The sequence below is a fragment of the Phaseolus vulgaris genome, chromosome 8 (genome assembly GCF_000499845.2).
Source record: "Phaseolus vulgaris cultivar G19833 chromosome 8, P. vulgaris v2.0, whole genome shotgun sequence".
Lineage (NCBI taxonomy): Eukaryota > Viridiplantae > Streptophyta > Magnoliopsida > Fabales > Fabaceae > Phaseolus > Phaseolus vulgaris.
In genome coordinates this window covers 38,387,393-38,414,472 of record NC_023752.2, presented here as the reverse complement: position 1 = coordinate 38,414,472, position 27,080 = coordinate 38,387,393, and the positions used below count along the sequence as shown (strand labels likewise).

The window sequence follows — 27,080 nt, the reverse complement described above, 5'->3', positions numbered from 1 at the left end:
CTCCTCTTGAAGGGCGCCACGCCATCAGAGTCCTCATCATCAGATATGATCTCCAAGACCCGTTTTCCTTTGTCAAGGGGGGTTGGAGCCGGTGATGAAGCCACAGCCAGAGGGACGGCGGCGATGGGCGGAGGAGAGCTGGGTGTTTGAAGCGCCTCGGGGCTATGTGAGGATGGTGAAGATGAGCCTAGTGGGGCTTCGGTAGTGGTTGGTGGCGGTAAGGGCAAGGTTACTGAAGGGTTTGGGTCAGCAGCAGGGACGGAAGAGGCGCCAGCCTTGGCGGCACGAGCAACCTTCATCGCTTTCGCCAAAACCATCCTCTTGGAAGCGTCCATCACTGATCCTACATTCAGACAAACCCAATAGCAGAAGTTAGGGCCAAAGCAGTTATAGAAACTCACAAAGCCCGCAGATGAACGAGACGTAAGGCACTTAGCACAAGAGAAAACAGGTGGAAGGGACCAATGGAGCAAGCATGATGCACTAAAATACAGATAACAGAAAACAATACGAGAGGAGTCTCCCTACCAAAGTAGGTGGTCAGGGAATGGGCGTTGTATTCGCTCGCGATGAGTTTCAGCGTGTCGAAGATGATCCCCAGGCCAGCCAAGGCCTTGCATACCTCCCTATCAGCAGGGGATAGTTCACCCAGGGCCTTGGCCTTGAGCAGCTTGGGGTGCTCTGTCCAATACAGAGGGAAGTCGTCCAAGGCTGTGGGGTCGTGCTTGGCACAGCACACCCTGAAGAATTTTCCCTTCCAGCCTTTGTACGAGTTCTGCAAGAGAGAAAGGAGGATCCTACCCGCGATCCTGGAGAAGCTCACCCAAAAGCTTTTCCCCTGTTTCTTCACCTCGAAGAAATGCAAGAAGACACCCACAGAGGGGAGGATGCCTAGATATCCGCAAAGAATTTGGAAGGCCCGAACGAATGCCCAGCTGTTGGGGTGTAGCTGGGCCGGGGCTGTGTTGATCTCTGTAAGAAGTTCCCTCTCGAAGGGCGTGAACGGAAGGCGCACCCCGATGCGTTTAAATACCGTTTGATACATGAAGAAGAAAGGGTTCCCCTTCCTGGGTCTGTCATCCACGCAAACAGGTTCCCCAGGCCTGTCGGGACGAACGGAAATATGTGCATCATGGGTGCGGCAGAAGGCGTTAAAATTGTACAGGTGGGGATCACCGTGATGGTTCTCCAAGTCCTGCATGGTAGTCAGAGTGGTGCATTCGTTTAAAAGCTCGTCAGGAGCCCATGTGTAGAAGGCTTTATAGTTGGTCCTTGGGGGAGAACCGGACTTTGGTTCCGGGCGCACCATGATGCGGATAAATAACTGGAGAAAGAAGAAAGGAAAAGGGTTTTAACAAGCGATGCCAAGGCAGAAAAGGGGACAAAACCCTTGAAAAATGCCATCCACGCGAGGAAACCCAGAAAGGAGGGGAAGAGAACGGAGAAGAACGGAGGAGCAGAAGAACACAGAAATGCAGAAACATAAACAGTCCCAGGCAGTTCAATACGCAGCGAAGCAGTGTAGCGAAGAAGAAGAGTCATGGAGATGGAAAAATCATACCTTTGATGTTGAGGTGTGGAGGGAAGCAAAGCGCGAAGGAAAGAGCAGTGACTGCAGTGAAAGGGCTCGAAGGCGATGAACAGTGCAGAAATGCAGAGAGAATGGATGGAACAGTGGTGTGAGCGCGGGGTTTTGGGTAACTTGAACGTTACATTTGCAACCCAAGAGGCGCTAATTGGGGACCGTGTGATCGTGCCGCGTGTCAAAGGATTAAGCGCTCAAGGGGAGCGCAAGGGACTCTAGAGGCTGGCCGTGTGATGAGCCACGTGGCACGCGATCAAGCGTGGCCCCAAAAGGTGTTACTTTCCCCGCTTTAGAGGATGTCCAATCAGCCATTAAGGGCACCCCTATGGTTCAGAGAGTGTCACGTCAATAATTCGAGAAGTGTTGAGTCAGCAGGGAATGACACGTCATCAGGGGGACACGTGGACGGCGTGGGCGAGGCCTTAGTCTTTGCGCTGAAGACAAGTCTTCAGCTTAAGACTGGGGGGCTTGTGTACCGTCCCGTATCCGGGCGTTGACAAAGTCAAGGTCAAAGTCGGAGGTCAAAGTCAACATAAGGCGTCGCCTAAGTGAAGAGATGCCAAGTGACAGCGTCGCCAAGAGGAAGCGTCGCCAAGGTCAAGGCGTCGCCTAGTTAAGGCATCGCCCAGTTAAGGCGTCGCCCAACCAGGGCGTCGCCAAGGTCAAACATCACCAAGGCAAGGCGATCACGGTGTGGCTCCCCGATACCCATGGGTAGGAAAGACCATGGAGGGAGCGACGCTGTGGGAAGGCCTCAAATCCCGATAATCCGGGGTAGTAATAAAGAGAAGAGAAAGGTGGCTTCAAGGCCATAGTAATAGCGCCAGTGTAGAGCAACCTGACTTGTGAAGTGCCCCTGCCGCCCCAGAGATGCCCTTGGGATAGATACGACTCCTGAGGAGGGTCACGCCCAGGGTAGCCGGGTGCAGGGCACGAGAGGAAGGTAGATACGCTCTCAAAGTGAGTGACTAGATGTTTGGGGGCATGAGTTGGCGCCCAAAAAGTCACCCCTTGCGCAGATGCACTCCCAGGTAGGAGGACTCACACGAGGAGATACCCCCAGGTGGGGTCACGCCGCTGTGAGGCCCTCCACGTGTACAACATCCAAGTCAGAATAGAAACGCCATTTTGTCAGGTACAAGGTGATTAAAGTTATTTAATACAGTTTCCGTTTCGAGCGTTTGAGGTACTATAAATGCTCCCAGGCGACTTAAACGTCTTAAATGCGCTACGTTTTATAATTAAATGCGCTTTAAGGCGCTTTGAATGCTGGAGTAGTTTAAATAGCGCCTCGAATGTTGGGAACGGGGTTCGAACTTTTGGCAAATTTTCCAGAAACACTCTTGTTGCTTGCTTGAGCCTTGAGGTTACGCACAAGGGACTAGGGAAAGATTTTTGCCAGAACGAGAAAATATACACTAGACACAGTTCATTTAACCACCTTCAGAGTACCCTTCACGGTGCTCCGATATGGAGGTGCAGAGTTTTTGGTGTTTCTTGCTGGCTGACTTCAGCGTCGAAGTGCAAACGGCCGCTAGGGCGCCCTTTTGTCCTTCTTTGCAGGAATCCACAGGTAACCAATGGGAAGGAGTCCCTAGCAGACGGGTGAGGTCGCGCACAAAGACGTCCCAGGTCAACCGGACGGAAAAGGGATTCAATCATATTTTCTTTTCTAACCTGTGTCTAAGTCATCTCACTATGAAACATTTAAACACATTCCTTTTTTCTCTCCAATTCAAAATTAATATTCTAGTTCCTTTTATTTGCGAAAAATAAACTAGAAAACAAAAAAAAATTAAAACATAAATTTATTCAAGACATAAAACTAACAAAACAACAAATTTAGTCAAACTATAAAATAAGCAAATAAACCAAGTAACCGAAAAATAAAAAATGAAAACATAAACAGAAAAATAAAACAAAATTCAAATAACTAAAAAGAAAAGAGAATTAGAAAGATAAAACCATATTTTTGCTCAATCCTCTCTTCCTAAGAAGTCATCCAGCTTTTTGTTAAAATCTTCCTCTATAGAGTTTCTTCATTTGCTGGATCTGCCCTCTTGAATAATAGAACATGTCCCCAAGCCAAAATATATAACCTACAAAATAATTAGGAGACATATAGGAATCAGGGTGCCTTTCAATTTTTTTTTTTAATTATATATATTTAATAAAAATAAATAAATCATAAAACTAAAAATTTTGAGAAAGGAAAGGAAAAGGAAAAAAAACATATTTTTTTTAAATTTTCATTGCAAAAAATTTCTGGCTTGAGCAAGAATTCCCTCGTTTGAGCAAGAACTCCCTCGCTTAAGCAAGAATCCGTCGCCAGACTCGCTTTAGCGAGATTTGTCTCGCTTGCTTGAGAATCCCTATAGAAAAATCAAAGTTTTCGTCGAAGAACTTGCTTAAGCGCCATTTATCTCACTTGAGTGAGATTCCCTACACGAAGACTCTATTTTTCGATGTGAAACTTGCCTAAACCCTAAAGAGTTGACTCGCCTGGGCGAAAATCCCTACAAGAAAACATGATTTTTAAAAGGTAAAATCAAAACAAAAATAACAAAACAACATAAAACTAAAATGTGCACTAGGTTGCCTCCTAGTAAGCGCTCGTTTAACGTCATCTAGCTAGACGCCTGTTTATTTCAAGGTGGAAATCTCTCTTTGATCCATCCTTCTATACACATTCTTTCCCTGCATTAAAATTTTTTAGCCATAAAAAAGATTTAAAGTGACCTCCTCATTTTGAGTTATAACTTGAAATTCTCCTTTGTCAACATCAACTATGATTCTAACAGTCTTCATGAAAGGTCTTCCAAGTATCAAGGGAACCTCCTCATCTTCTTTCATGTCCATTACAAAAAAATCCACATGGAATGTGAATTTATCCACCTTGATGAGAACATCTTCAACCACACCATTTGGATACTTGGTTACTCGATCAACTAACATTAAAGTCATCTTGGTAGTTTTAATCTCCAAATTACTTATTTTCTTTAGCATTGCCAAAGGAATTATATTTACGCTTGCCCCTAAATTCAATAAAGCATTGTCCACAAATAAAGTACCTATAGACATGGGAAGGTTAAAACTCCCTAGGTCCTTGGATTTTTTAGGCAAGCCGTTTTGCATAATGGCATTGTATCTATCCTCCAGCTCTATATTTCTCTCTTCAATATAGCTTTCGTTCTTTTGAAATCTCTTAAGTGTTGAATCTTGCTTCAAATTTCCTACAAAAAAATTTAGGGAGCAAATTGTCAAAAAAAAAAAATTGTTCTTCTATTTTTTTGAAGTAGCATGAGGATATGATAAATCTTTTTCAAGAACACCTCTCTCCTTATTTTCACTTTTTTTCTTTTTTTTTCCTCCTAATTTATTTTCTTTTCTCTTTCTTTCTCATCTTTCTCCCCCTCCGTCTCATGTTTTTCTTCTTTTTCAATCACTACATTAATGCAATGCTCTTTTGGGTTGGTGATGGTGTTGGCTGAGAAATTTTCACTTAGTGTCTTTGCAATTTGTTTGGCCATTAGTCCCGTATGGATCTCTAGATTCTGAATCGTGGGCATGCTCTTTTCCTACTCGATCACAATATTTGCTAGGGCGTCTTCAGCTTTACTTATTCTCTCAAGAAGAAATGGATCCTCAGCTTCAGGTGAATTGTTCTGATAAAAATAATGACCATTAGGATGATCACCTCCACAAAAATCACACCTAATTGGTTGACTCTGGCTTTGAGATGAATGAACAACATATAATTGTTGGGGTAATTTAGCCATTTGTGCGGTTAGTTTCTCAATCTATTGTGTCAAAATTTTAATTTTAGCTAAGAGTGCATCTTCTAACAACCCTTTATTCTGAAGACCTTGTCCATCATGTTGGGCTTGATAATCATTTGATGCCAATGCATCAGTAATCCTTGTCGCTTGTTCTACATCAAGAGCCATCATTGTGCTGCCAGCTGCAGCATCTAAGAGCATCTTTGTGTCAAATCTGAGACAACTGAAAAATATGCTCAGTTGAGCAATATCCTGAAACCCATGATTTGGGCATTTTCTCAATATCATCTTAAGTCTTTCCCATGTCTCACAAAAGACTTCATCTGCCCCTTGTATGAACATAGATATTTCAGACCTTGCTTTGATGTAGCGAGAGATTGGAAAAAATCTTTGCAGAAATTTTCCCTCTACCCCTTTCCAGCTATTGAGACTCTGATTTGGAAGTGATTTGAGCCACTCTTTACCTTTACCTGCCAATGAAAAAGGAAACAAGCGCATACAAACATTATCAACATCTTCTGATTTAAAGCTCATTACTCCCACCAATTCATAAAATGTATCCAAATTTGAATATGGATCCTCATGTTCTATTGCTGTGAATTGATGGGCATTGATAAGAATGAGAAAATCAGGATCTATTTCCAAGGCCTTGGCGGTAGCAGGTATTGCAATACTAGAAAAATGCTTTGGCCCTTCGTACATGACATAATCTCCAAGTGTCCTCCTAAGAGTGGTGCTAATTTATATTTTTTTTAAATAAAATAAATTCAAAATAATTTGAAGACAAAATAAAAAAATATTCAAAAAAAATAAAAAATACAGTAAAAAATACTTGCTTAAGATAAAAAGTACTAAGAAAACTAACACAAAAATAAAACATAAACTAGTAATGGTAAAAAATAATAATTAAAAGAAATAAATAAAACTATGTAAACTCTAAAAAAACTACGTAAACTAAACCTAAAAACAAAAAAACTAAAATAAAATAAAAACATAAAAAAAGAATTCAAAATCAAAATAAATTAAAAATAAAAACAAAAACAAAATAAAATAAATACCGTAACAAAAAAACAAAAAATTTCTTTTTAAAACAACAAATCTACAAATTAAAATCAAATAAAATCTAAAGTAAAATAAAATAAACAAAAAAAAAATTGTAAATAAAACAAAATAAAAACAATAATAAATATAAACATAATAAAAACAAATCAAAACAATAAAAATATTCACAATATTTAGGAAAGGAAACTATATTCAACAATCAAGTTGTTCCCAAGCAACGGTGCTAAAAACTTTATGACTTTCTACGGCAAGTGCACCGCGTTTGTCAGAAGTAATAATTATCTCTAAGGAGGGATATCGATCCCGCAAGGAACAATGAATTATCAAGTACAATAATTGCTAAATATGAAACAAAACAATTAAAAAGAATGTTAAAGTGATTGTGTTGACAATGATTAATAAGAAAACAAACAAAGAATTAATTGCTTCAAGTTGGAAAAATAAGGATTAGGTTTCATCTCTCTCACTATCAAGTATTTTGATTAGCAACGCATACTTCTAGCACCTTCCATTCTCCCAATTTGGTTACAATTCACTCAATGGTGTTTTCCTCTCAATCTTGCACACTAAGTGATATGATTCCAATAACATGATGGAGATATGATATGAACATTTTATGGAGTCAACTTGAGTTGGAATATGAATAGGCACTTTTCTAGAATTGGATCAATGTTCTTTCATTCAAGAACTCACCAAAACTTAAGCCACCAAACCAAAACTCATGTATAAATCCATTTCTTGTCAAATGAACCGATTGAAATGAACAAGAATGTAAAAGCACCGATTAAAACTACCTAAGAATTAAAAGAACCGAACACAAGCAAGAAAGAAAGCTAATGAACCGATTAAATTGGCTAACAAATGAAATGAACCGAACAAAACAAAAAATAAAACAAATGAACCGAACAAAAGTGCAAGAAAAGCTTAAGACATGTTTCTAGAGTTTAAGTGAACATGGAAATGGATGAATAGGATGGAAGGAACAAGAGAACTTATGTGGTTGGAGTCCTTGGAGAGGAACACGCCACTTGAAGGATGCAAAGCTCCAAGATGAGTGTAGATGCCACCACTTGAGGCTCCAAGATTGCTCTCAAGATAAGACTAGGTAAGAGAAGACACAAGTCTCTCAAGCACTCACCAATTTGGGAGAATTTCGGTACTCAAAATATTAATTCTGTATTTAGAAGGACTCAAGCCTACCTTATATAGGAAGAGGACCGGTCATGAAGTACAAGAAGCTTACACAAGGAGCTATCCAAAAGGTCCCTTGCAAATCTCCCACTTTCTAGCGCCTAAAGTGAGTGACGAAGGGTCAACTACTAGAATGTTCTAAAACTAATATCTAAAGATGCTTTATATAAGAGGTATCTTTAGGTTTCCCTCTTAGCACCTTTCCTAAAGACTATATTTAAGCATTTTAAAGTTTATACAAAAGACACTACAAAAAGAGAAAACATGCACTACTTCCTAATTCTTTCAATTTGCTCCTAGTGATCCTTTGAGGTGAAAAGGATGATGAGCGAATATCCTTTTGAGCATCTTCATCTTCGGCTTCTTCTTCTTGAGCTTGATCTCCATCATACTCCCCGAGTTGGAGAGAATTCGACCACGAATTCTGGAGACCTACAGAAAAATGAGTTAGATCACTGATATTAAATGTATGACTCCCAAGGAATGTATCAGGCATATCTAACTCATAAGCATTAATATTAATCCTCTTTAGGACTTGAAAAGGTCCATCTCCACGAGGCATAAGTTTGGACTTCCTTTGAGTAGGAAAACAATCTTTCCTAGTGAAGCCAAACCCAATGACCCACATCAAACAATAATGTTTTCCTCCTTTTGTTGGCAAGTTCAACATACTTGCCAACCTTATTCTCAATTTGTAACTTGATGTCATTATGCAATTCTTTTATAAAAGAAGCCTTTTCATCCCCATCTTTGCATAATACATCATCAAGTATTGGAATAGGAAGAAGATCAAGAGGTGTTACGGGATTAAACCCATAAACAACCTCAAAAGGAGAATTTACTACACGATTATAAGCAGATTCAACATGTGGTAGTAGATCCTCCCAAACCCTTGGATTCCCGGAAATAAAGCATCTTAACATTTGATGGAGATCAAGCTCAAGACAAAATGGAGGCCAATAATCAAGGATAAGAAGAGGTAGAGGCTCAAGTGTTAGACGCTCAAGGAGTCATTAGCCCACCTCATAGGCTTACAAGGAGCAAGTTCAAAGCATTAGGAAATAGTGGGAGGTTGTTTTCTCTTTTTATATTTTCTTGTGTAATAAAAGGTGCTTAGAGGGAAACATTAGACACCTCTTTTGTAAAAGCTTCTCTAGGCCTTAGTTTAGGAAAATATAGAAGCTTGGGGGGTGTGAGCTTAGTAGGAGCGTGAGCTTGAGGAGTGAGCTTAGTAGGGGGCGTGTTTGTAGAAGTAGGCAGCTTCTAGAATAAGTGTAATGACCGGCCCTTGCTCCTATAAAAGGAGGGCTTAGGTCCTTGACAATGCAGATTGGAATTTGGCTATAGAGAAACTCTACTCAAATTGAGAGAGAATTGTGAGAACTTTGTCTTCTCCTACACCTTGTCTTATCTTGAGTGCCTTGGTTCTCTCAAGTGGCGGCATTTGCTCACTTATCTTGGAGCCTTCACAATCCAAGTGGCGTGACCACCAAACCAAGCTCTTCATCTTCATAAGTTCTTCTCTTCTTCATCTTCCATTTCATTTTCCATGCTTTACGAATCATTAAACATGTTTTGGCTTCTTTCTATTCGGTGCTTTGTTTCCTTTTCTCTTTACGTTCGGTTCATTTCTGTTCTAGCTTGATTTGTTCGGTTCAATTCTGTATTTGAAGCTTTGTATTCGGTTCATTTGTTTTTATACACTTTTTAATCGGTTCAATTGGCAATAGATGGATCTTCCATATGAGTTTGGTGTTTGGTGCAAGTTTTGGTGAGTTCTTGAAACATAGAACATTGATCCAATTCTATTAAAAGTGCCTATTCTTTCTCCAACTCAAGTTGATTCCATAAAATGTTAAAGAATCATCTCTACTTTGCTAGTGGAATCATATCAACATTTGTCCCAAGGTTCGATTGACCACTTCTGATGGCAAATTCATGAAGCTCTTCTTAGAATCATGTGAAAGATGGTGCGGAAGCCATGGATGTGTATGTGCAAGATCCTCCTAGGAGCTATGGTGATCTTGAAGGTGCATGATATGTATGGGATTAGGGAGGTTCGGCCAGCCCTATGGTAAGTGAAGGAAGATGAAGATTAGAGCCTAGAAACTAGGTAGAAGCAAAGCTTGGCACAATGTTGGCAGCATAACTTTACTCACAATAATCTTGAAAAATACAAGAGATGGCCTTCCCTTTTATAGGCTAATGGGCCGTGAAAGCTAAGCTAATTACACATGAAATTGGAGTAAAATGAAATGCAAATGACAAGGCACAGGGCACATGGCACATGGCCGGTCATGTGTGCTAAGGTTCTAGAAAGTGCACAAATCTAGGGTAAATCACATATAAGACAAACTTGTGCTTTCTAACACTACCCTAATTACTAAGCCACCCCTAATGGGCTTCCATGTAACATATACAAGGTCTTCTCTCTTCCATCCGTGGCTAGGTCCATGTGGGCGTGAATATGCTTAGCCATTGACCTTGTAATAGGGCCTAGACGGTCTAGGCCTCCTCCTAGACGCTCCATGTGTAGCCTTCCCTCATCACGTCCTAGACGCTCTCTCCTTGAGTCTAGACGCTCATCACGTTCTAGTCTTGGGTCTTGGCCTCCATGGTGAGGTGTGCTTGGCCCTCGTCCATCAACTTCGGTTTGACCAACAGTTTGGGGGTGACAAGTAGTAGAAAATAAAAGTTTAGTACCAAGTTTCCCCCACAAGGTCTTCCAAAATTGACTCAAGAACTTGTAATCTCTATCGGATACTATACTTCTAGGAAGTCCATGTAAACGAACCACTTCCTTGAAGAAGAGATTTGCAATGTGACATGCATCATCCACTTTGTGGCAAGGAATAAAGTGTGCCATTTTGGAAAAACGATCCACTACCACAAAGATGGAATCCTTACCCTTTGATGTCTTGGGTAATCCTAAGATGAAATCCATAGATATATCAACCCAAGGCATTGAAGGGATAGGAAGAGGGGCATATAATCCATGGGGTTGCACCCTAGATTTTGCCTTACGGCAAGCTATACATTTATCACACAAACTATGAACATATTTTTGCACATGAGGCCAAAAGAAATGCTCGTGTAATACATCCAAAGTTTTTGCAACCCCAAAATGTCCCATTAATCCTCCCTCGTGTGCTTCTCTAACAATAGATAGTCTAATAGAGCTTTGGGGCACACAAAGGCGTTTTCCTTTGAAAAGAAAGCCATCTTGTATAAAAAAATCTTTGTGTCCACCCTTAGCACACTCTTGATAGATAAGAGAAAAATCAAGGTCATTATTATAAAGATCCTTAATATGATCAAACCCAAGAAATTAGGAACCTAAAAGATTAAGCAAGGCATAGCGTCTAGAAAGAGCATCAACCACAACATTAATTTTGCCTTGCTTAGGTTTGATCATATAAGGAAATTGCTCAAGGAATTCCACCCACTTAGCATGCCTCTTATTGAGCTTGTTTTGGCTTTTTAAAATATTTAAGAGATTCATGATCACTATGAATCACAAATTCTTTAGGAAAAAGGTAATGTTGCCAAGTAAACAAAGCTCGAACAAGTGCATATAATTCTTTATCATAAGTGGAATAGTTGAGATGACTACCTTTCAATTTCTCACTAAAATAAGCTATGGGGTGGCCCTCTTGAAGGAGAACAGCCCCAATGCCTATACTTGAAGCATCACATTCTATCTCAAATGTTTTAGCAAAATTAGGAAGAGCTAAAATGGGAGCATTAGTCAATTTTTCTTTTAAAACATCAAAAGCGTGTTGTTGTGCTTCTCCCCATTTAAAAACCACATCCTTTTTCACTATATCATTGAGAGGTGCGGCTATTGTACCAAAGTTAGGCATAAATCTTCTATAAAAAGAAGCAAGGCCAAGAAAACTTCGGACATCATTCACATTGGTAGGTATTGGCCAATTTTGAATGGCTACCACCTTAGATTGACCTACATGCACCCCTCTAATACTAACAATAAACCCTAGGAATTCTATATGATCAAGTGCAAACATACATTTAGCAAGGTTAGCATACAAATGTTCTTTCCTAAGGGTTTCTAAAACTTGTCTAACATGCATCTTATGGTCAAACAAAGACAAGCTATAAATGAGGATATCATCAAAATAAACAACAACAAACTTGCCAATGAATGGTCTTAAAACATGATGCATGAGGCGCATGAATGTACTTAGTGCATTAGTTAAACCAAATGGCATAACTAACCACTCATATAAGCCAAAGTTGGTCTTAAAAGCGGTCTTCCATTCATCACCCGGTTTTATACGGATTTGATTATACCCACTTTTGAGATCAATTTTGGTAAAAATTTGGGAACCATGCAATTCATCCAACAAATTATCAAGCCTAGGGATGGGATGCCTATACTTAATTGTAATATTGTTTATAGCCCTACAATCGGAACACATCCTCCATGTCCCATCTTTTTTACGGACAAGTATAATAGGCATGGCACAAGGGCTCATACTATCTTGAACCCACCCTTTAGCAATCAACTCTTCTACTTGTTGGCGAATTTCAGTTTCAATTGGGTTGGTCCTATAGGCGGGACGATTTGGTAAAGAAGATCCCGGAATTAAATCAATTTGGTGCTCAATCCCTCTTAAAGGTGGAAGTCCCTTAGGAGGATCTTGAAACACATCATGAAATTCCTTTACCAAATTATCCAAACAATGGGGACTATCCTCAAGTCTTTCTAACATAAGAGGTCTAGGAAGAGCTAAAAAAATAGGAGTGTGAGAAACTATTTCCTTTTGGACCTCATGTCTAGAAATAAGAAGAGTTTTCTTAGAACTCTTTTTGGTTTCACTCTCCCTCTTTTTTTTCATAAGAATTTGGTCCTCATGGACTTCCCATGGAGAGAGAGATTTTAATATGACCTTGTGACCATGGAAATCAAAAGAAATTTTATTGGTAAAGCCATCATGAAAAACTTTTCTATCAAATTGCCATGACCTTCCCAAAAGAACATGTGTAGCTTCCATGGGCACAACATCACACAAGACCTCATCTTTGTATTTTCCTATAGAGAAATTTATGAGGACTTGTTTGTTAACTATGATTATGCCCACCTCACTTAGCCATTGTAACTTGTAAGGCTTTGTATGAGAGATAGTAGGCAAACCAAGCTTCTCTACTACTCTTGTACTAGCTACATTGGCACAACTACCTCCATCCACAATTAAAGAACAAATGTTGTTGTCAATGAGACATCTTGTATGAAAAATATTTTCCCTTTGACTTTCATCAAAGGGTTGTAAAACTTGACCAAGAAGTCGTCTCACAACCAACAAATCTCCTTCAAGGGGACTTTCGCTTTCATGCTCACTTGATGCCCTAGAATGAGAAGAATGCCTAGATGAATCGGAATCATGCTCACTAACTACAATGCCATTATGCACAAACATATTCCTTTTAGAAGGACATTTAGAAGCAATGTGACCATAACCCAAATATTTAAAGCATTTCTTTCTAGACGATTTGATTGGAGATTTAGGAGTAGAAGTGGAAGGCCTAGACTCCTTAGGTCTGAAAGAAGAATCCTTAGAAGGAAGTTTTGAAAAAGACTTTTTATTTTTCCAAGAGTTGTTGTAGTAACCATCATTGGGAGAGTTTTTAAAAGCATTTCTTTTAGCAATTTGGGCTTCCACCTTCATTGCAAGATGAACCAAAGATCCCAAAGATGAATACTATTGAAGTTCAACAACATCTTGAATATCCCTTCTTAGGCCACTTACAAACCTAGCTATCATAGCTTCCTCACTCTCTTTCAAATTAACTTGAAGTAAAAGGGTTTTGTAACTCTTTAAAATAGGCATCCACACTTAGCAAGCCTTGTTGAAACCGTTGGAGCTTCAACATGAGGTCTTTCCTAAAGTGTGGTGGCACAAATCTAAAACGCATACACTCTATCAAATCGTTCCAAGAGACCACGGGAGGTCTCTTGTTATAGCAAACGTCCGTTACAAGGCTATGCCACCATTTCATGGCATAATCTACAAATTCTAGGGTGGCTATCTTCACCTTTTGGTCCTCCTCAACCTCATAGGTGTTAAAAATTTGTTCACATTTAGCCTCCCATTCTAAATACAAATTAGGATCACTATCACCACTAAAACTAGGGACTTTTACAAAAGGAACTTGAGGCTTGGTCTCTTGGTGATGTCTTTGTTCACGGTGGTGGCTTCCCCCATTGGAATGATGACGATGCCTCCTTCTTCTAGTATCCTCTTCATGGCCGTGAGCAGTTGAAGAATCCTTGGAAGAATGCCTAGGAGAAGTTTGTCTACCATGAAAAGAATGGGAAACTCTTTCTTGCTTCAATTCAACCTTTGCCATTCGTTCTTCCAATCTTTGCAATGCCTCATCTTTTTTAGCAAGAGCCTTCTTTGCTTCTTTTAACTCATTAAGAATATAAGCCTTATGAGTTGAACGTGGTTTTGAAGATTCAGCACATGAATATGTATCCATTAGAAAAGGAAAACAGCAAACACAAGAGCAACCAATGTTAAGAAAACAATGTTAGCAAAAACAAATATAACAAAGTGCCGAAAGGTAAAAGGCACTCAAATCACTCTAAGAAAGAATACTTCCCTTAACCAATCTGCTCTTAAGGCCTTAGTAACCTCAAATGAAAGATGTCAAAGCAAAAGCACTCAATTTCAAAGCTAAGCACCACAAAACCAAAGAACAAACAAAGACAAACAAGAAAAGGTGTAAACAAGAAAGGCTGCACAAAAGGAGTACAAGAGTTATGACAAACACAAACAATAGTAAAGAAAAGACAAGCAAAAAAAATAAGGTACTCAATGAAAAGGAAGGTACACAAAAGAAACCTAGAGAAAGGCACTAGAATAGATGAAGAAAAAAAAAACAGAACTACTGAAAAAATATTTTTGTGCAAACTGTGTGTGACTTCACAAATTTATCTGGAATTATATAAAGCGAACTGGATTATGAAATTGTAACCACAGAAAGTTCAAGATCTTATCTCAACAAGGGCACTGGAATTACACAAAAACAGTAAGCCAAATAATTGCGATAAATTTTGCAAAATCACTGCCAGATTACCGTATTTTTTCGGCAGAATTACACACTGAACGTATTTCATTTATCTTTTTTTTTGTACTTGGAATTTTGATGTACTTCTTTTTTCTACTTTTTAATAACACTTTGAAGAACTCAAATCCAGAATTTCAGAAATTTCCAGTAAGCAAATTAATTGCAATAAATCGAAACAGTCAGCACGTTTTCAAGAAAACAGAGGAAACCTAACAGGAATGAAAAACAAAATGAAGAACTAGCAAAGACATAATAGAAATGATGTTTAAGAACTTGTATAGGTCTATTACACAAGTATGAACTCAATACTAAAAAGAAAAGACACCAAAGGATCAAGAAACAATCATATAAAATTGTACTTAACACCAAATCAAGAAACAAAAATTACAACAAAAGGACCACAAAGAATTGATAACATTTTTTTGGAGAAACATGACTTGGACAAAACTTATAAGGATTCAAAAATCAAAAGGACACAAACACAATGTTATAAAAACAAGAAAACAGCAAGAAATACCCAAAATAAACCTAAAACAGAAAGGTAACAACAAGAATGTAAAGTTCTTGAATTAAAAGTGCCAAAACAACTTACACACAAACAAGAACAAACCTAAGACTCATGATACCACATGATATGTGTACTGGCTTGGGCGAGGCCGAGGTCCACCTGGCTGACCGAGGCCGAACCCACTTGGCCGAGACCTTAAAAGACTTGGCCGAGACCTTAAAAGACTTCACCGAGACCTTAGAAGACCTGGCCGACCCATACCATGAAAACTTGGCCGACGCCCGACCCCGACTACAGTTAACGCTCAAACCAAGATCAGTGAAGTTAACCCATCATCAAGAATTAGGTAATATAACCTTAAGCGGTATCCACCTCGATAAACGGGCCCAACAAGGTAGGCCCACTAGAATAATATAAATAGCACGTATTCCAAGGAGCAAGGTATGCCATTTATTACTATTCACCTACCTGAGAGCTGACCACCCGCTTTACTGACTTGAGCGTCGGAGTGCCTTCGCAGGTACCCCCACCATCCGGTGTTGGCCGAGACCGAGTGCCGAAGGAGAAGGAGGAGGACGAGAAGAATCCCAGCTCATCACCCAGTCACCTGACCGACCGACCGAGGGAAGGAGAAGAAGACTTCAATAGTTCTCTAGGTCCCATCTCCCTAGTAGGAACAATTGGCGCCCACCGTGGGGCCGAGAGAAACTAGCTGAAGGAAAAAAGTAGATGGTCTCAACCAGAAGCATGGAGAGAATGACCGAAGCTGATCAGATGATGTTGCTGCTATCTCTCTAGAGAGAGATGGCCGAGATGAGAAGGAAGACCGAGGAGGCGGCTCAGAAAAACGAGCAAGAGCTGCAAGTTCTCCGTAGGGAGAACGAAGACATGAAAAAGAAGCTGGAGGAGGGAGGACCCTCCGTCATACCGACAAATGTTGTCGGCAGGTCATACACCTCTCCCCCCGACCCAGATGTGGCCGAGGGGACGAAAGGTCGACCCCCTCCCCGGGAAACCGAGATGGGCGACGAGTCGTGCCTGATGAGGTCCACCCGGACGACCTTGACGGCCGACCCGAACCGCCGACACCCCTTTACCAACACCATCATCGAAGTCCCACTGCCTGAGAAGTGGAAGGGTTTCAACCGAGACCGATACGACGGGTCGACCGACCCGGACGAGCATATGGACGCCTACACCACCCATATGAGTCTCTACACCTCAGACGACGCCGTGTTATGCCGGGTGTTGATGACATTTCATGAAGTTCTTCTTGAATCAATGTAGAGTAATGGAGCGGAAGCAATGAATGAAGGTGAGCAAGATCCTCCTAGGAGTGGTGTTGATCTTGTAGGTGCATGCTATGTGTGGTTATTGGGTGGTTCGGCCAGCCCAAGGGAAAAGATGAAGGAATTGAAGTTTAGAGCCTAGGATTCTAGGGAGAAGCAAAGTTGAGCACAAATGGGCAGCATAACTTTACTCACAATAAACTTGAAAATACAAGGTGTAGGCTCCTCCTTTTATAGGCTAAGGAGGACCATAATGCAACCCTAATGCTACCAAAATGAAATGCAAATTACATCCAAAGACTAAAGGCACATGGCAGGCTCTAGCCTAAAGATTCCTTCTAGAAAACGCACCAAATCTTAACAAATCTAGGTTAAGTCCTTATGAAACCATGTGTGCTATTTACACCACAATTAATACCATGCTACCCTTAATGGGCTGTCCATGTATCTTACACAAATCTTTCTTGGATTCACATTGGTCTAGACGCTTCCTCCATTGGCCTAGACGCTTCCTCTATTGGCTTAGACGCTCCTCCCATGGCCTAGACGCTTCCTCCATTGGCCTAGACGCTCTTGGTTTGGCTTTGGATGCTTATGTCTTGGCTCTTGTCTTTCTTGTGAGGTTGTGCTTGGCCCTCTTCCATCATCCCCTCCCTCTTGAAAAGGATTTGTCCTCAAATCCAATGCTTTTGTTGCTTAGGGAAATGGTTGTGGCTGGATGGTGTCCATCATCTCCTCCTTCTTGAGAAGATCTATCCTCAGATTTGCAGACTTGATCTCGGATAGCAGCCTCTTGCTTCATCAAGGTGTGTCCTCCCGGATCAAATATCAATCAATGGGAATCTTTAAACAAAGCAAAGGAGTTAGTGTGAACATTTGGAGAAATTTTAATTGTGTGAAGTTGCCATTTTTGTTTTTCTCTTGTTTTGGCCAACTTCTCACAATACCTCCCTTTTGATGGTTGTAGGTGCCCTCTAATCCTCTTATGTTTTCGAAAATTTCCAAAAGTAGTTACTTTTCCCTTAGGCATAATCCCTTTAAGAAATGGTAGCAACTTTAAAAAGGTAAGAGGACAATGTGCACATACAACTTTAAATGGAGAAATATGACTAATCTTGTAGACTACTCCATTGTATGCATGATTATAAGGAAAAGGATTCTTATCCCAAGAATTGTGAATGTCCCTCATGATTTCGTGAAGCATAGAAGGAAGAGCTATGTTTTCAAATTTTGGAGCTCTATCCATTATTTTTGAAAATAAATCATGGAGGCTTGTCACGTTTCTTAGGAAGAGTTTATCCACATCCATGAAGAAAGAATCAAGACCTTTTGTTGTCCTAGGAAGCTCTAATATGAAATGTGTGATGTGATTCCACTAGCCATATAGAGAAAGGTTCTTGACCTTCTTAGGAATCACCTTGAGTTGGACATTATAGAGGCACTTTTCTTAGAGTTGGATCATTGTTCTAAGACAAGAACTCAACAAAAACTTGTACCAAATCCGAAACTCATTTGGATGAACCAATTATAGTCAAATTGAACCGAAAAAATGAACAAGAAAAGCAAAGGAACAAGATGAATGGACAGAATTATAAAACTGCTGAACCAAAAACTCATAAAAACAGCAAGAACATCTAACCAAAACTCAAGAACACAAGCTAACACAAACAATAGAAAGAGGAGAAAGGAAGGAGAGAAGAAATGCTCATGAAGATGGAAGGAGGATGGATGATCTCGCCACTAGAAGTGTGGAATGCTCCTAGATGAGAGTGATGCCGCCACTTGAGGACTCCATTGATCCATCAAGATAAGACTAGAGAAGAAGGCTCAAAGCTCTCCAAAGTTCACTCAAAATTTGAGTAGAGTTTTCTTAGATTAATTCCAATCTGAATTTTACAAAGGAAGCACCTCTATTTATAGCCTAAGGTGCTGAAAAAATAGGTGGGAAATTTCAAATAAACTCATTTGAAATTCCCACAAAAAACAAGTCACATGGGAGGTGTGACCTTTTTCTACTATGACACCTCCCAAAAACTACACCCACACCTATCTACTAATACACCCCCCTCCTAAAGCTCCTAACTAAAGCCTAAAAGATGCTAAAACAAAAGAGGTTTCTAATGTTTCCCTCTAAGCACCTTCAACTAAAGAAATTACAAAAAGAGAAAATAAATGTCCTCTAGCTCCCAAAGCTTTGAACATGCTTCTTGTAATCCTTTGAGGTGGACTTTGACCTCCATGGGCGTCCTCCATTTGTGCCTCCACCTCTTCTTGATCTTCTTGATCTTGTCCTCTTGAGCTTGATCTCCATCATACTCCCCGAGTTGGAGAGAATTCGACCACGAATTTTGGAGACCTACAGAAAAGGGAGTTAGATCGCTGACATTAAAAGTATGACTACCTAAGAATGTATCAGGCATATCTAACTCATAAGCATTGTCATTAATCCTCTTGAGGACTTGGAAAGGTCCATCCCTTCGAGGCATTAGTTTGGACTTCCTTTGAGTAGGAAAACGATCCTTCCTCAAGTGAAGCCAAACCCAATCGCCCTCATCAAACAACAATGCTTTTCTCCTTTTATAGGCTAAGGAGGACCATAATGCAACCCTAATGCTACCAAAATGAAATGCAAATTACATCCAAAGACTAAAGGCACATGGCAGGCTCTAGCCTAAAGATTCCTTCTAGAAAACGCACCAAATCTTAACAAATCTAGGTTAAGTCCTTATGAAACCATGTGTGCTATTTACACCACAATTAATACCATGCTACCCTTAATGGGCCGTCCATGTATCTTACACAAATCTTTCTTGGATTCACATTGGTCTAGACGCTTCCTCCATTGGCCTAGACGCTTCCTCTATTGGCTTAGACGCTCCTCCCATGGCCTAGACGCTTCCTCCATTGGCCTAGACGCTCTTGGTTTGGCTTTGGATGCTTATGTCTTGGCTCTTGTCTTTCTTGTGAGGTTGTGCTTGGCCCTCTTCCATCAGGTGTTCCCCACATCCTTGAAGGGAGTAGCCCTTAGTTGGTTCACCAAGCTCTCACCCAACTCCATCGATAGCTTTGCCACACTCGTAGCAATGTTTGAAACCCAGTTTGCGACCAGCCGGCCGCACCATCTGACCTCCATCGCTCTGGTAGGCATCCGCTAGGAGAAGGGAGAGTCGCTGAGAACCTTTGTGGATAGGTTCAGTAAAGTAGCAATGAGCATCCGGAATCTGAGCCCGGACGTTGCCATGCACCACATGCTGACGGCCCTGCGTCCGGGGCCCTTTGCCGACAACCTGTGCATGCAGCCGGCCGACAGCCTGGAAGAGCTGAGAAAGAGAGCTGCTAAGCACATGCAGCTGGAAGAGCTAAGAGAATTCCGCAATCAGGCCCGTGTCGAGGCTGGTGGGGAGAGAAGCAAGGAAGAAAAGGACTGCCAGGCGCGACCGAATCAAAGAAATGACCGACGCCGGGACAACCGAGACCGGCCAATCCGGTTCTCAAGGTACACATCCCTGACGACCGAGAGGGGGATATTTCTGGACGAGGCCCTCAACGCAGAGTTGATCCCTCCTCCAAGGAAGGTGGCCAGCCCAAGTAATGCCGACCGGAGGAAACAGTGTCGGTACCACCAAAACGTCGGACACTCGACCGAGGAGTGTCAAGCCCTAAAGGATAAGATCGAGGAACTTATCCAAGCTGGGCACCTTCGCCGTTTCGTCAGGAATGGCCGAGACCCACCCCGCCGGGCGGATCCACCCAGGCGGACGAGGTCACCCCAACGTGGCCGAAATGACCAAGATAACAGGGGCGACCGGCAACCTGCAAGGGACGACCCCCCCTCCCCCCGTCGAAGGGACGACCCCCCCAGGGAGGCCGATAGGAGAGGTAACCGAGAGGTTATCAACACTATAGCCGGCGGCTTCGCCGGAGGAGGAAGCATGAACAACGCTCGGAAGAAACACCTCCGGGCGGTACATCAGGTGAACGCGGTGGCATTCTGGCCGAGGATGCCACCCATCACTTTCACGGACGAGGACTTCAAGGGCGTAGACTACTGCCAGCAAGACGACCCGATGGTGATAGCGGTCGACATAGACCGATTCACCATACGGAAGACCCTCGTGGACCAAGGAAGTTCGGTAGATATCCTCTACAGGAAAACTTTCAAGGCTATGAGGATGGCCGAGGCAGAGATGATGCCATACGACGACCACGTGGTAGGATTCTCGGGCGAGAGGGTGGGTACCAAGGGGTATATCGACTTGTACACCACCTTCGGAGAGGGGAAGAGCACCAGGACCATCAAAATCCGATACCTGGTCATCGACGCCAACACCTCCTACAACATCCTCTTCAGCCGACCCTCCATCAACCGGCTGATGGCCATAGTATCAACCCCTCACCTCGCAATGAAATTCCCTTCAAGATCAGGGGACATTCTCACAGTCCATGTAGACCAGAAAGAAGCACGAGAATGCTACGCCGAAATCCTCCGGGTGGAGCCTTTAAGGGCCGACATCTCTCCTCTCAAGGCGAGAAAATCCTCCCGCAAGGACTGCTCCCCAGGAAGGACCGACTGAGGAAGATCGAGCCAACCGTGGCGTTGGTGGACCTCGATCCCCGGGCGACCGAGGATAGGCTGGAGGCAAGAGAAGAGTTGAGGAGAGTCCCCCTCATTGACAAAGAACACAGCACGGTTGTAGGAACAGCCTTGGCAGCGGTCGAGGCCGAGATCATGCACGCCGCACTAAAAAAGAATATCGACATGTTCGCGTGGACGCCGACCGACATGCCGGGGTTGAGCCCGGATGTCATTACCCACCGACTGTCAATTTTCAAAGAGGCCCGTCCGATCTCCCAAAAGAAAAGAGACTTGGGCGACGAAAAGCGACTCGCGGCTAAGGAGGAGGCCGACAAGCTCCTGTCGGCCGGGTTCATAACGAAGGCCCGATACACGACATGGCTGGCCAACGTCGTCATGGTCACCAAACCGAACGGTAACTGGAGGATGTGCGTCGACTACAAAAACATCAACAGCGCATGTCCGAAGGATACCTACCCCCTCCCGAACATTGACCGACTGGTGGACGGGGCGTCCAGCCACAAAATTATGAGCTTCTTGGACGCTTACTCTGGCTATAACCAAATAAGCATGCACCTGAGGGACAAGGAGAAAACGCCTTCATGACGGCCGACGCCAATTACTATTACGAGGTCATGCCATTCGGCCGCAAGAACGCAGCGGTGACCTACCAGCGCCTCATGGACAAAATCTTCAAAGGCCTAATCGGCCGGGCGGTAGAAGTGTACGTGGACGACATAGTTGTGAAGTCCGACTCGTTTGATCAACATCTGAAGGATCTGGACGAGGTCTTCAAGGCCTTAAGGGGAGTCAACATGAAGCTCAACCCCGAAAAATGTACCTTCGGGGTTGAGGGAGGGAAGTTCCTAGGCTTCATGCTCACCCACCGGGGGATAGAGGCCAACCCCGACAAATGTCAGGCCATACTCAACATGAGAAGTCCGAAAAGTGGGAAGGAGGTACAACAGCTCCTAGGGCGGCTGACCGCCCTCTCTCGGTTCGTCCCCCGTTTGGCCGAGAGGACGAGGCCGATGGTCCAAGTGCTCCGAAAGGGCAAAAAATTCGTCTGGGACGACCAATGCGAGAAAATCTTCAAACAGTTCAAAGAGTTCCTCACATCTCCGGCCGTCATCCAGAAGCCGAGACCCGACCACCCGATCCTTGTATATCTAGCGGTCTCGGAGGAAGCAGTCAGCGCTGCCCTGGTACAAGAGACCGAGGGCGAGGAACGACCGGTGTACTTTGTCAACTGAACCCTCCACTCGGCCGAAACCAGGTACCAGATGATAGAGAAGGTGGCCCTCGCCCTAGTCCTCACAGCAAGAAGGATGCGCCCCTACTTCCAAAATCACTCCATAACTGTAAGAACCGACTACCCTATTTTTAAAATTTTGTCTAAACCGAACCTTGCAGGGAGGATGATAGGATGGTCAGTCGAACTCTCCAAATTCGACATACGCTACGAGCCGAGGGGCGCCATCAAGTCTCAATGCCTGGTCGACTTCTCGGCCGAGCTGACACCACTACCCACCCTCTCGGGTGGGTGGACGCTCTATGTGAACGACTCCTCAAACAAAACAGCCTGTGTTGCGGGAGTCGTCCTGGAGGGGCCGGGCGACCTCTTCCTGGAACAAGCCCTCCAATTTGGATTCCAGGCGACCAATAACCAGGCCGAGTACGAGGCCTTGCTCGCTGGGCTGAACCTAGCCTACAACATGGGAGCACGCGAAGTGACATGCAAAAGCGACTCTCGGGTGATGGTCGGCCAAGTCAATGGGGAGTTCGAAGTTAAAGAACCTCTACTGCAGCGATACTACCACGCGGCCAAAAACAGCATCGCCCGCTTCAGCAAAGCACCCTTGGAACACATACCGATGGAGGACAACAAAAGGGCCGACATCCTGTCCAAGCTATCGGTCACCAAGAAGAAGAGCCTCTACTGCAGCGATACTACCACGCGGCCAAAAACAGCATCGCCCGCTTCAGCAAAGCACCCTTGGAACACATACCGATGGAGGACAACAAAAGGGCCGACATCCTGTTCAAGCTATCGGTCACCAAGAAGAAGAGCCATCAGAGGTCAGTCATACAAATATGGCTGAGACACCCTACTGTGACGGAGGCCGAGGCCGAGTGTCTGGCTATAAAAGAGGAAGAGGCCGAGGCCGACAACTGGATGACACCCATCATCCAATACCTAACGGACGGCACATGCAAGGCCGACCAAGAGAAGGCGATGAAGCAACAATGCGCCCGATACACCATGATCAATGAAGATTTGTACCGGAGAGGTTACTCGACCCCACTGCTAAAATGCATCACCAACAAACGGGCCGAGTACATTCTGGCCGAGATCCATGAGGGAATCTGCGGAAATCACGTCGGGGCGAGGACGATGGCCGCCAAGGTCTTGAGAGCCGGCTACTACTGGCCGACCATACAGGGCGACTGTGCCGAATACGTGAAGAAATGCGCCAAGTGCCAAGAGTTCGGCCCCCTCCACCACACCAGGCCGGAAGAACTGCACAGCATCATCTCCCCATGGCCGTTCGCCATATAGGAGTTGGACATTATTGGTCCATTTTCCCCAGGGAAAGGACAAACCAAGTTCCTTCTGGTGGGAGTCGACTACTTCACGAAATGGATCGAGGTCGAACCACTCGCCTCCATCTCGGCAAAGAATGTGCAAAACTTTGTATGGAGGAGCATTGTCTGCCGATTCGGCGTCCCGCACACGATAATAACTAACAATGGCCGACAGTTCATTGATCGAGGCCTACAGTCCTTCTATGACGACCTGGGCATCAAGTCCATCACGACCTCGGTGGAACACCGGCAAACCAATGGGCAGGCCGAGGCCGCCAACAAGGTCATACTCAACAAACTGAAGAAGCGGCTGGGCAAAGCAAAGGGCCGATAGACCGAGGAGCTGATCGAGGTACTTTTGGCATACAGGTGCACCCCCCAAACTACCACACAAGAGACATCCTACAGCCTGACATACGGGACTGAGGCCATGATCCCGGTCGAAGTGGTCGAGCCCACCATAAGACGGCAGATGTTCGATCTCACCCTAAACGAGGAAAGCCTACCGGTTAACCTCGACCTGGTAAGTGAGTTTCGTGACAAAAGCAGGATTCGGGAGGCCGCCTGCAAAGTCCGGGCGTCCAGGCGATACAACACGAAGGTTCGGCCGAGAAGTTTTCAGAAGGGCGACCTCGTCTGGAAAATGCGCAGCGACGCAAGAAAAAATGAAGGAAATTCTCATCCAACTGGGAGGGACCTTTCCGAGTCCAAGAAGTCGCACAGGGAGGAGCTTATCATTTAGAATGGCTTTCAGGAAAAATTGTACCGAGGACGTGGAATGCCACGCACCTCAAGTTCTATTACAGCTTGATCCTGCCGGCAACTCGAACGTGGAGGAATCGCTGTGTAGCACTCTCTGTCCCGTCTACGCGACTGCGTCTCCTGCACAATCACCCTTAGAACCTTCTATTGGATCTCCGAACGTGACCTGCAAAACACACAGACGGCGCCTCTAGCGGCTGTTTGCACTCCGACGATCAAGTTAGTCCACAGAACCACCAAAGATGAGAAAACTAGCAATGTGTGTGAAAAACTCTTGCTCTCTTTTTTCTCGTATCCCCCCTCTCTCCCTGATTCCCTCTTTTATGTCTCTCCCTCTGTTTCTGGGCATAACAGAATTCTGTTATGCTTTTCTGGCATGTGTCAGAACCCTGTTATGCTTTTCAGAGACAGTGTACCTGCAGAATCAGTAGTTAGAGCGTGAGAGTCTGTGCATGTCTGCGCGTCTCTGCGCTTGGCTGCGCCTGTCTGTACCCTTAGTGGTACGGAGTGCACTTTTGTCTGGACCGCACCCCTCTCAGATGATGACACGTGGAGGCCTGCAACTCACATCTAACCACACACGTGTCACTTACTGGAAGGGCTCTAGCGCTTCTCTTTGTGTGCCTAAGTTACGCCCTTGCGGAGTAACTTAGGATATTTCTCTCATCTGGGTAAATCGCATACTCTTAGGAGAACATCAGGTGTGGCTGGTCTAGGCACACTCACCAAACGTTGCTCTCTGTGTATACAGCTTACCCTTCACGGTGCCACGCACGTAATGGGTTGAGGGAATCACCAATCATTGACTGGTTTACTAGTTCCCTCAGGCCACCCTCGTGCATGATTCCCTGAGATGTGCCCATGCGAGGTCCATGCGTAACGCTCTCGCTGGGAACCTCAGTCCCAGTTTAACTGCGTGTAACACGAGACCCCGATGACAATGCACCCGATGACTGATCAGTGCTTATTTGTTTCTCGCGTTCTGCCCCAGGCGTTAGTCTGAGAACTGGTCTGTTGGTGGCCACTTGGCTGCTGCCCACCGATCACCATTCTGGGTGATCTGTCCCCTGACCTCTCTGCCGCCTGATCTGTCGGTGGTCACTGACCCCCGATCACCGCTCTTGGCGATCGCCTCCCTGGTCTCTCTGTCACCTGGTCCACGTGTCACCCTGCGAGTGGTCCACGTGGTCCTCTGCTGCTGACGTCATCAACTACCGATGACCGATCGGATCACAAGCCCCCCAGTCTCGAGTCGTGAACTCGTTCTCGGCGAAGAGACTAAGTGGTCGTGCCCTCAGTCCACGTGGCAAGTGGGACCGCCTCACGTGCCACCTCACGTGCTGCTTTTTTAACGTTTGGACTTTCTTCCTTAATCTCGCGACACGTGGCCCCATCGACGGCCAACGTTGTGCGTCGCTAGCGCTTCTCTTATTCAAATTGGCGCGCTCTTTCACTGTTCCTTCATCTTCTTCAATCGACTCTCAGACCTTCTGCGAGCTCTTTCTCTGCGCACCCATCTTTCTTCAAGTTTTCTACTTCCAAACCTCTCGCGATCATTCAAAGGTATGGTTTTTCTTCTTCCTGGGTTTATTTGGGTCATCTTTACCGATTGCATTTGTCTTTCTCGTTGTCATGCATTCATCTTCTCTATTTTCCCTCTCTCGACCCGCGCTAGAGTTTTTTCACGTTCTCGCTCTGACTTCTGTTTCTTCTTGTTCCTCTTTTCACCTGGGCATCCCTCTCTCCTTCGCCCTCTCTGTTTTCACTGAAACATTCATCATTCCCTCTTCTTCCATTCATTCTGACTTTTCGTTTTTCCTCCATTTGCAGCTATCTCGTGATGGCTCGCTTGAAACAAACCGCGCGTATAATTGCCCCATCTTCTGGTGCACAGCCTTCCACGAGTGCGCCAGCTCCACCACCGCCTGTGGCTACCTCCTTCCACGACAACGCCAAGGTCTACGACTGGGCCACCCTGGCGTTGCTGGCTAAAACATCCACCCTGCTACCACAGGGTCATCTCACCTCTCTCCTGAGCCATGACCCGGATGAACCCTCGTGCGCCATAGACAGGGAAAATGACTTCAATATCCACGTCCGCATCCCTCCTCGAGGGATGCCCATCTGTGCGGACGATAGGGCCACCAATGGGGTGCCCTTCGTCTTCGTCTACTCGGCCATTTTCAAAAGGTTGAAGCTGCGCCTCCCCTTCACCTTTTTCGAAAAGGAGCTGCTGATGGAGTTGAACGTCGCGCCCTGCCAACTCCATCCCAATGCCTGGGCCTTCATCCGGGCATTTCAGATCCTCTGCAATTACTTTGGGCACAACGCCTCCGTGGATGTGTTCCTCTACTTCTTCGAGGCGAAGAATCCTGGGGACAGGTCCTGGGTTAGCCTGAACGGGGTTGCTGGACGGGTGCTCCTGGGCCTATACCAGCAATCCTTCAAAGACTGGAAGGGCAGATTCTACATGATATCTGCCACCCAACAAAGTCCAAATCTACTCGAGGGGTACCCCCTCTACTGGGTTCCTGGGGTTGAATTCAAGAAATCCAGGGACCTCGAAACCATGGCCCCCTACGAGCGGGAGCTATGTGGGCTGCTCCTGGGGGCCAAGTACAACTCCGCTCGCCTCATCAAGGATGAATTT

General features: G+C 44.3%; 4 protein-coding genes and 1 pseudogene across 4 annotated transcripts; 3 read left to right on the top strand and 2 right to left on the bottom strand.

Annotated features, from left to right (window-relative positions):
* Positions 1-4,297: 4,297 nt before the first annotated feature.
* LOC137825076 (uncharacterized) lies at positions 4,298-5,364 on the bottom strand. The gene is made up of 2 exons (XM_068630752.1): positions 5,205-5,364; positions 4,298-4,818 (listed from the first exon to the last, which is right to left on the bottom strand). Exons 1-2 carry the CDS (start codon positions 5,362-5,364, stop codon positions 4,298-4,300), a joined length of 681 nt encoding a protein of 226 aa, XP_068486853.1.
* A 256-nt stretch (positions 5,365-5,620) lies between these two features.
* On the top strand, positions 5,621-5,726 carry LOC137827363 (small nucleolar RNA R71; annotated as a pseudogene).
* A 2,138-nt stretch (positions 5,727-7,864) lies between these two features.
* LOC137825075 (uncharacterized) lies at positions 7,865-14,118 on the bottom strand. The gene is made up of 5 exons (XM_068630751.1): positions 13,579-14,118; positions 12,720-13,298; positions 11,468-12,299; positions 8,290-8,458; positions 7,865-8,216 (listed from the first exon to the last, which is right to left on the bottom strand). Exons 1-5 carry the CDS (start codon positions 14,116-14,118, stop codon positions 7,865-7,867), a joined length of 2,472 nt encoding a protein of 823 aa, XP_068486852.1.
* A 5,594-nt stretch (positions 14,119-19,712) lies between these two features.
* Positions 19,713-21,080, top strand: LOC137825074 (uncharacterized). Its single transcript, XM_068630750.1, has one exon. The coding sequence runs from the start codon at positions 19,713-19,715 to the stop codon at positions 21,078-21,080; it is 1,368 nt and encodes a 455-aa protein (XP_068486851.1).
* A 2,013-nt stretch (positions 21,081-23,093) lies between these two features.
* LOC137825073 (uncharacterized) lies at positions 23,094-23,642 on the top strand. The gene has a single exon (XM_068630748.1). It carries the CDS (start codon positions 23,094-23,096, stop codon positions 23,640-23,642), a length of 549 nt encoding a protein of 182 aa, XP_068486849.1.
* Positions 23,643-27,080: the final 3,438 nt, after the last annotated feature.